Source organism: Panthera onca, chromosome A1 (genome assembly GCF_046562875.1).
Source record: "Panthera onca isolate mPanOnc1 chromosome A1, mPanOnc1 haplotype 2, whole genome shotgun sequence".
Taxonomy (NCBI): Eukaryota; Metazoa; Chordata; class Mammalia; order Carnivora; family Felidae; genus Panthera; species Panthera onca.
This window is the reverse complement of record NC_138339.1, coordinates 116,178,302-116,188,059: the sequence shown is the minus strand read 5'-3', so window position 1 is coordinate 116,188,059 and position 9,758 is coordinate 116,178,302. Positions and strand designations below refer to the sequence as shown.

General features: G+C 40.3%; 1 protein-coding gene and 1 pseudogene across 1 annotated transcript; both read left to right on the top strand.

The window, feature by feature from the left end:
* Positions 1-1,193: 1,193 nt before the first annotated feature.
* SCGB3A2 (secretoglobin family 3A member 2) lies at positions 1,194-4,911 on the top strand. Its single transcript, XM_060633984.2, has 3 exons — positions 1,194-1,332; positions 4,206-4,408; positions 4,768-4,911. Exons 1-3 carry the CDS (start codon positions 1,278-1,280, stop codon positions 4,789-4,791), a joined length of 282 nt encoding a protein of 93 aa, XP_060489967.1. The 5' UTR covers positions 1,194-1,277; the 3' UTR covers positions 4,792-4,911.
* Positions 4,912-9,045: 4,134 nt separating this feature from the next.
* LOC132680425 (ATP synthase F(0) complex subunit f, mitochondrial pseudogene) lies at positions 9,046-9,286 on the top strand (annotated as a pseudogene).
* The last annotated feature ends 472 nt before the right edge of the window (positions 9,287-9,758 follow it).

The following is a 9,758-nucleotide window of genomic DNA, read 5'->3' as shown; positions in this document are numbered from 1 at the left end:
CAGGGCTCGTGCTTACAAATAGGGATGTCCTGGAGCCCCGTGGTCAAGTCCTGACTCTAGGGGTGCGGCCTTGCAAGCAGATTGCTCCTGTGGCTGGCCCAGTATTTCCTTTGTGTGATTGTGTGAGATTGGATTGCCAGAATGGTTCTGAAATGCATGTTTTGGTGTCCTAAATTATTTATGTAGACAAGGTCTTGCAATGATTTTTTGCCTCAGGGTCACACACACCCCCATCGTAGGTGAGGAGACCGATACTATAGATTTTAAAAAGTCTAATCCAAGATTATACCGAGAGTAAATATTGAATCCTAGGTTTTTACAAAGGCATTTTGATTTTTGTTTATTTTATTCATTTTTTAAGTTTATTTTGAGAGAAAGAGAGCATGTGCAAGCAGGGGAGGGGCAGAGAGAGAGAGAGAGAGAGAGAGCGAGCAAATACCAAGCAGATCCCACGTGGTTAGCCAGAGCCCAACCCAGGGCTCAATCCCATTAACCATGAGATCATGACCTGAGCCAAAATCAAGAGGTGGGCACTTAACCGACTGAGCCACCCAGATGCCCCAAAAGCATTTTGATTTTTAGATCCTGAGCCTATTATTCTATGTGATAGCACAAAGAAGGCACACCCTAGGGATTCTCAAAATAACTGGGAGATACTAGAAAAGAGATCTTGCCATGGTAGATGTGTGAGTGGGGATGGGGTGGGTGGAGGTAAATTCTAGAGTGATATGGCACTAGATGCAATGAAGCTGAGTCTGTATATACCACAGCTGATGGGACCATCTGATTGCTTCCACAACTGGATAGCATGTCAGGTGATGTGACTCTGCCAACTTTAAATGAATAGAAAGCTGGAGGAAAACAGAACATTCGCTCCTTATTTAATCTCAATATTAAACTTCCCCTTTTTGCAATATTATTTCAAGAGAAGGACTCTTAGAGCTCTCTGCTCCTGCTGGCATCTCTGGGCAAGGAAGGGCTTTTATGAGAGGTCCTTGAGAATGCCTCAAGTGAAAGCTTTGTTTCTCATGGGAATATGAGGAAAAGCGGAAAAACCTCCAATTTGTTTAGTGAGGAAACATGACCTTCATGCTCTTCTTCTTTGGGGTGAGTCAAGTGGTAGTGACTGAAATTTAGGTCATGGCTGGTATATAAATATGTGCATGTGCAAAAAGCAGCTGTCACACTGCACAGCAAGTGGAGCCACTAGCTCAGTGCATTCACTGCCCTTTGCAATTCATTTTTAAACTCCAAGTAAATATCGCAGAAAACCTATCATGAAGCTGGTAACTGTGTTTTTGCTGGTGACCCTCAGCATCTGCAGTTACTCTGGTAAGTAGCCTGAACATATATTCCTCTGCTTTTCTGTTAATAGGAACATAACTAGTAAACCTAGGCTCGCAGGGGAATATGGTGGAGGGAGTTTTAGAACCATGGAATAGAAAGGTTAGAAGGGATTTCAGATACAGCAACCCCCTACCCCCATCCCAGCCTACCAAGCTATAACCCAATAAAAATACTATCCTGAATGAATCCTACAGAAGAAGTTAGCCAGGGGCACCTGGGTGGCTCAGTTGGTTAAGTGTCCAACTCCTGGTTTTGGCTAGGGTCATGATCTCACAGTTCGAGAAATAGAGCCACACATTGGGCTCTTTGCTGACAGCAGGGAGCCTGCTTGGGAGTCTCTCTTTCCCTCTCTCTGCTCCTCTCTCACTCATGCTCTCTCTCTCAAAATAAATAAACTTAAAAGTTAGCCAACTCACACTAAATATCAACATTGTTGAACATTGTGCCCTTAGTTTTCTTATCTTCATTAATCTTGAGTCAGAATCTCACTTTGTAACTTCTTTCTTTTGAAACTGTATGGAGTTCATTTTTTTTTTTTTCTGTCACTTGTAGTCACTTGCCAGGTTGTTTCTCCTGAGACATTTCTACATTTATCTGTTCACACAGTTAACAGATAGTTGCCGAATGGCTACAACCTGTTGGGCATTTGGATAAACATGGGAAGATACAGATATGAGTCAGACACAAAGATTGTTTACAAGGTCTTTTAATCTGACAGGGGAGCTAAGTCTTCTCCAGACAGAAGTTACTACGATGCTAGACTAATGCACAGAGACATATAGACATACAGCTCTGTGAGAGGACTAAGAGGCGAACAGTTCAATTTCTAGGTGGGGTATAGAAGTTGGATTCTTGGAGGAGAATGGGAACTGATCCATTCTTTTTGGAGGTATATTGACATCTGCAAAATGCACTGTGATAACCATTGCTCATTCAAAGAACAGGAGGCCTTGAGGGTCTTCCCCTGGAAGTATATAAGTATATACAGAGAAGACATTCACCAAAGCCTTAAAAATAAGTAGGGAGATTAATCATGAGAAACTGGATGCTGCCATACCCACATTGGCAACTTTGGCTTGTACTTTTTACTGAAATTTTGGATCAATTTGTAACTTAACCAGTCTTGGCTACTTTGTTTGTCTTTAGTGACTAGTGTCAAATATCTACAGAAAGAGGTGGCAATTGAAAGGTGGTTGGAGGAAATAAATATCCCTCCTCCAGGGGAGAACTTTGGAAGGAAATAGGTGGTAGAAGATGAAGGGAAGTAGATGCGTAGACTCCTCTTGTATGATTTGAATGGGGAAATGAAAAGGACTCCTAAGAAAAATGAACTAGGGCAGGGTCTTTTTTTCTTATCTGTGTGCTCATGCATATGTGGGTTTACATATCTGCACCATGTGTTTTGTAAAAATATATATTGTATGTATTATCATTCTCTACATTTTCCTTCTTATTCATCTTCTATGTGAAAGGTATCTTTCTTTTTTTTTTTAAGTTTTTATTTATTTACTTTTAGAGAGAGAGTGCATGCAAGCAGGGGATGGGGCAGAGAGAGGAAGACAGAGAGAATCCTAAGCAGGCTCTGCACTGTCAGCTCAGAGTCCGACACGGGACTTGAACTCACAAACTGTGAGATCGTGACCTGAACCCAACACTAAGAGTTGCACGCTTAACTGACTGAGCCATCCAGGCATTCCTATGTGAGAGTTATCTTTCTAAAGCCAAAGATACAAAATGCAATTGTTCCATAAAGGAGCCTTGATACCTCCCCATTGCCCTTGGGAAAAAAAATCTCAAACTCATTAGTATGGCATTCAAAGCTCTGAAAAATCTGACCTCACCTGAGTTTTGCAGCCTTACCTCCTTTCCCCACCTCAGCATGCCTCACTAGAAGTCTGCACTCCAGCCACTTCTGAAAGGCTCACCAGCCTGTGTATGCACTTTCATCTTAACATTTCAGTGCTTTTGTTAATTTTGTTCCTTTTTATAACGCACCTCCCCTCCTTTACCTTATGATCCTGGAATTTGCTTAAAGACATGACTCCAACAACATCTCTCTGGGAAGATTGCTCCAACACTCTACCACATTAGAATTAGTCATCCCTTCTCTTATGTTTCCGCTGAGCTTAATCCATAATGTTAGCACAGCACATGCCTCACTGTGGCATACACAGATCTTTATTGTCCACTAGACTGTGTAAGTTCTCTGAGTGGAATAGCGTTGTTTTATTCAACTATGCATCTGCGCTAACTCTTAAAGAGTTGGAGTTCAGTTATATTTGCAGTGTGAAGTTGAATTAGTTGGAAGTTGAAGTTGAAACTCCCTGGACTCCCTGGACATGCATATCCCCAAATAAAGATTCATTATGGAATCTACTCTTTGGCCTCAAAGCCATGGGCTGTGGAGATAGCCACATGCAAAGTATATACCTATTCAGTCAACCACCAGTATCTACTGAGTGCTTACTACATGTCAGGGTCTGTTTTAGACAAGTGAATAAAACATATACTCCTTGTTCTCATGGAGCCTACATACTAGTAAGAGGATGAAGGCAAGAAATAAATAAACAAATATTTACTATTTTAGGTCATGGTAAGAAAAAATGAAGTTAGAGATGGGTGATGCTATTTTAGCTACCTTTCTGAGGAGGTAATATTTGATGAGAAACACGTAGCTATCTGGAGAAAGAACAGCTTAAGGAGGCAGAACAGCAGGTGCAAAAGCCCTGAGGCAAAAGTTTTCATGGGAAGTCAATTGGGGCGGGAATGGAGCCATTGATGGACACAGTGGAAGGTAGTGCAGTAACAGATAAGAATCAGATGTGCCTGTTTCACGTGGTTTTCCTTTTGCCCTGCAGCCACCACTTTCCTTGCCAACGGTTTGCCACAAGCTGTCAACAATGCCTTACCTTTACCTGTGGACGACCTTCTCCCCTTTTTGGATCCATTAAAGCTTGTTCTGAAAACTCTGGGCATTTCTGTTGAGCACCTTGTAGAAGGGCTAAAAAAGTGTGTGAATGAGCTGGGACCAGAGGCCTCTGAGGCAGTGAAGAAACTTCTGGTAACTATAGCTTGTGGGCTAATTTGTCTCTCCCCCCTCTCTCCCAACCACTCTGTTCTCACCTCCGGACATGTATTTCCCTTTTACTGACTGTACTCATATAAAGTTTGCGTGTCCAGGCATCTCAGGGAAGGTGCAACATCTACTTTTCTAGAAGGAGTTTTTGAATGAAAGAGACCTGTGTTCTGGTTGTGACTTTATATTTCTCAGCTTAGGGATTCTTTGTTGAAACTTAACCATTCTGAGCTTCCATTTCCACATCAGCAAAATGGTGGTTAAATAGGTTGATGCCTATTTTTGGAAACATGCTAAGTACATGTAAGCTGCTTTATTTTTATTCTCGTCCTTCTGCCTTTCAGGAGGCCCTGTCGCATTTGGTGTGATGGCAGCACTAAGCTCTGATGGAGGAGAAGGGGAAGGTACTCCCCTTCTTGCAGGCTGGAACTCATTCCAGCCTAAGATCTGGTGACCCCTGAAAACAATGAATAAAGCAATGAATAGATTTCATTGTGTCCTATGTTTATTTCTGGAGTCTGTCTATTCAGAAGGGCCTAAGTAGATAATTTTTTGGGTCATAAACTCCAGAGAGCCTGTTGTTATCAAGAGAACCTACATTTTCAGGAAGACATGATTATGTCTTGCTTGAGTCTAAATTAAACATTCTCATTTTCTTCAACTGCTCTTCGACGATGTTTCCAGACACCTCAAGTTCCTATGCCCTTGTTTCTAAAGAAGCTTTTTAAATAACGCTTATTTATTTATTTTGGGGGAGGGAGGAAGGGGGAGAGAGAGAGAGAGAGAGAGAGAGAGCAAGCATGAGCACAGAAGGGGCAGAGAGAGAAGGAGAGAGAGAATCATGGAGCTTGATCTCACAAAACGTGAAATCATGACCTGAGTTGATATCAAGAGTCAAATACTCAACCAACTGAGCCACCCAGGCTAAATATATTTTTAAATATAAAATGAAAAGGGTGTTCAAAGTATTGTCTGACAAGCCTACTGTCTTTCACTGGTTTAGAGTCTACATCACCAGAGTGGGAGTTTCTCTTAAGTTTGTGGCTATACTATGGCCACTCCATAGGTCTTACAGACCCTGCCACCAAGTTAGGCCTTCACTGCATCATCCTTTGGCAACTAGTTTCTGAACTGTCCTTTCCTTTTCCCCATGCCACCATCTATTATGATACTAGAATTATCTTTTCAAGATATAATTGTAGTGATATACAATAACCTATAAAATGGATGTCCAGCTCCTTAGCATGGCCTACAGGCCCTTCATGACCTGGCCTTTGCTTACATGTCTTGTCTCGTCAATATTTTTTCCTTCCTTCCTTCCTTCCTTCCTTCCTTCCTTCCTTCCTTCATTATTCCTTTTGTGACATGTGCTCTAGCCCTATCACTGAGAAGATAATTAAATCTCTTTGCTCCTGCACTTTTATTCCTTAATGAAAAATCAGTAATGTCTTTCTTCCCATTAAGAATGTCTGCTCTGTTCTTCCTTCAGACCTGAGGTTGTGCCATTCTTGGGACTATTTTTCCTCAGATCCATTCCCCACCCTTCCCCTGCTTGGCTCTGTGATGCTAACCCCTACAGGTTCCCTGTCTCGGTTCCCGGGTTTCCAGGTCAGCTGACATTTGAGCTGCATTCTGACCCTGGGGGGTTCAGGCAGGACATAGGAGGTGGGAAGTGGGAAAAGCCTGAGTATAGCCTCCTCACCCTTCTACTTGGGAGAAGTCCCCAGAAATATCACATCTGAAACTCCATGTCCTGCTGGATAGGTCTGCATTGGTTCCAGCCTTTGCCAGGCGACTCCAGTGGCAGTGGTTACACCACCTCTTTTTTTTTGCTCTTCAGCTGAAGTTGCTAATGGCTTCCTGCTTTATCCATTCCAGGTTGCCTCACCATCACCTCTTTGACTGTTTAGATCTTCTATCATCTATTGAATCAATTCTGTGCATTATAGCCTCTCTGTTCCAAATGTTAAAGTCATTTATGTTTTCTGGTTGGTTCTTGATTAACATAATGTTAACTGACATCTCTATGAAGATTATCTTGATTTCCTGCTATTTTTTGAGCCCCGTGTTTTTTTTTTCAACTAAAATAGTTGCACTTTGTGAAACTTTCTGTTTTCCTTTTTTGTTTCACCTAAGTCTGTAAGAATAGACTAGATTGCTCACCTACAATAATAGATAATCCCAAATTTCAGAGGCTTATATCCACAACATTTTAATTTGTTCTCACACTGTTTGATCATCTTGAGTTGCTTAGAGTTCTCTTCATGTTGTGTGAATTCTGTGACCAGGAACTGGTGGAATAATCTTTATCTTGAGCATTTCTGATCATCATGTCATATGCAAAAAGAGAACTCAGTGAATCATAGGCTAGCTTTTAAAACTTTCCCATGAAAGTGATGTACATCACTTATAGTCCTGTTTCATTGGCCAAACCAAGTCACATGACTATGCTTGACTCATTTAGGAAACATAATGTCATTTACCACATTACTTGGCCACTTCAGAATAGCTGCCACCTGAGATACTTCATTCTACTTGAAATTTTCTGCTCTGTTGGATTATCTTTCCTTCCACCACTAGTGTTCTTCTTACTCTCTGCCCATTATTTTCAGTTTCTTTAAATAGCCATTATTATCCTGATTCCTCTGAATATTTATTCCTCTTCTCTTTTCACTTTGTGTATGGCTTTCATTGAGAGTCTCATGCATTCCCACAGCTGCCAATATAATTTCCATGTTAGGAGCTCTAAAATCTATAGCTATATTCCATATCTCTCTTTTGAGGAAAAGAGATGGTTACCTATTAGACACTTCCACCAGAAGTCCTTTTTTATGTTCACCTGAATTCACCTCCACCTGAACTCATTATCACTCAAAACATGCTACCATATTCTAATTTCCTGTCTCAGTATATAGTACAACTATTTTCCCGATTGCCTAAGTCAGAAAGTTGAGAATCATTGTCAGTATGCCTTTTTCTCAGCCTTACTTTCTAATTTCTAAGAAAGTTCTGTTTATTATAAAACTTTTCTACATCTGTACATACATTTTTCATTATCGTTCCTGTTACTTATTTTCCCCAAACCTTGTCATTTCTCACCATACTACTGTGTTAGTCTCCCAAATGTCCTCTGTATTCCCAGAGCTGATCCCTTCCAATCCATTAGCCACACAGCAGAAAAGGTGGTTTCTTACCTCTCCCCACCCCGACCACTGCTTCAGACTTTTTGATAGTGTTTCATTGCTGATTGAAAAAAACATCAGATGCTATTCTAAACCAGCAGATATATTCATAACACATATTTCAACAGTCTTATTTTCATACTTATTTCTAAGTGTCCTTTCTAGATTCTGAAGTCAAATGGAGGGGAACTCAAACTTATTTATGTTGATAATCCTTAGCACATAGCACAGAGCCTGAATATAGTCTGTGTTGGGCTTGGTTTATTGAATGGGTAGATTTTCTGTTAGGTTTTATCTGGTTGGGGTGACCCTTTTGTTCTCTTGCATCATTCATATTATTAAGCTATTCATTGCTCTCATTCCAAGCTTGGTGCATTTGGCATATTTGAGAAGGATGACTCTCTATGCTTTCATTCAATCTGCTAAATAGAGAAAACTGAGTAATAGATTTAATATGGCAATCTTTGGGGAGTGGAGGTTTTTCTGGGAGTCTATCAAAAAGAGGATTGAATTAATAAGGAATCCAAGGACAGACCATGAGAAACTAGGCAGAAACTGATGATAAACATTATGGCAGAAATTGTTGATAAACTTACTATGAATGTAACAACACCAAATGCTGATGAGGTTGTAGAAAAATTGGATCACTCATAATTGCTGGTGTGAATGCAAAATAGTGTAACTTACTCTGGGAAAATCATTTGACAGTTTCTTGAAAAACTAAACATACATCCACCATATGACTCACTAATTGTACTGCTGGGCATTTATCTGGAGAAATGAAACATGTTTATGCAAGAACTTATTACAAACATTCATAGAAGTTTTATTTGTAGTAACCAAAACCTGCAAATAACCCCATTGCCCTTAAGTGGATGAATGGTTAAACCAACTGTTATACATCTGTAGGATGGAGTACTATAAAAAAGAATAAACAATTGATCTACACAAGCTGGAAGAATCTTTAGAGAATTATGCTAAGTGAATAAAAGCCAACCCAAAAACTGAAATACTGTATAATTCCATTTACATAGCATTCTCAAAATGACAGAATTATACAAATTGATAAGAGATTTCTAGGGGTTAGGAGTGGGTAGGAGTAAGAGGGAAGTGCATGTGATATATAAGGGCTATGAGAGATCCTTGTGGTAATGGAAATGTTTTGTTTCTTGTATGTACCAATGTCAAAATAAAAAAGTATAATTAAAAACATTGGGAAGACAAACAATGTGGAAATAGATATTATATAAAATTTAATATAAATTACATATAACTATAATCATATAATTATGTAAATAATTATATGTATGTAAATAATTATATGTATGTATACCTGTAACTTTCATTCCTTTAGTCCATAAATCTCCCAAATTAGAGGAAACCACTAACAACTTTATGTGATTTTTCAAGACGTTTCTGCACTTTTAAAAATAAGTATATATGGACACCCAGGATTCCAAGCTGGTGTCCGTCATACCAGTGAAGGAGAAGTTGATGGATGTCATACTAGGAGAGCTGCCAAGCTGGATACTGTTGGGGGATTTCATTCCTAAGGCATGGCTGGAATGTTTCAAAGGAAGGAATCCCTGGGATTTCTATGGTGCTGACAGTGTATGTGCTTTTCAACTACTTTCTTTCATACAAGGAACTCAAACCCAAGTGGCTACACAAGTACCACTGACTGAAGAGGGCCCAGTGTTTAGGATGCATTCTGTATTCCTGACCAGGACCTTTGCCTCACACCCTTGAATCCTTTTTTTTTTTTTTTAATTAAAAAAAAATTTTTAACGTTTATTTATTTTTGAGATACAGAGAGAGAGACAGAGCACAAGCAGAGGAGGGGCAGCGAGAGAGGGAGACACAGAATCTGAAGCAGACTCCAGGATCTGAGCTGTCAGCACAGAGCCCAATGTGGGACTTGAACCCAGGAACCATGCATGAGATCTTGACCTGAGCCGAAATCAGACACTCAACTGAGTGAGCCATTCAGGTGCACAACCCCCTGAATCCTTTAATTGAGAATGAACACCCACTAGGGATACCTGGGTGGCTCAGTCGGTTAAGCATCTGACTTCAGCTCAGGTCATGATATCCAAATTGGTGAGTTTGAGCCCTGCAGGGGGCTCTGTGCTGATAGCTCAGAGCCTGGAACC

Coding starts and splice junctions, on each gene's coding strand:
- SCGB3A2 (XM_060633984.2), top strand. CDS start 1,278: ATGAAGCTGGTAACTGTGTTTTTGCTGGTGACCCTCAGCATCTGCAGT. Junction 1,333..4,205: donor CAGCATCTGCAGTTACTCTG/GTAAGTAGCCTG, acceptor TTTGCCCTGCAG/CCACCACTTTCCTTGCCAAC. Junction 4,409..4,767: donor AGGCAGTGAAGAAACTTCTG/GTAACTATAGCT, acceptor TCTGCCTTTCAG/GAGGCCCTGTCGCATTTGGT.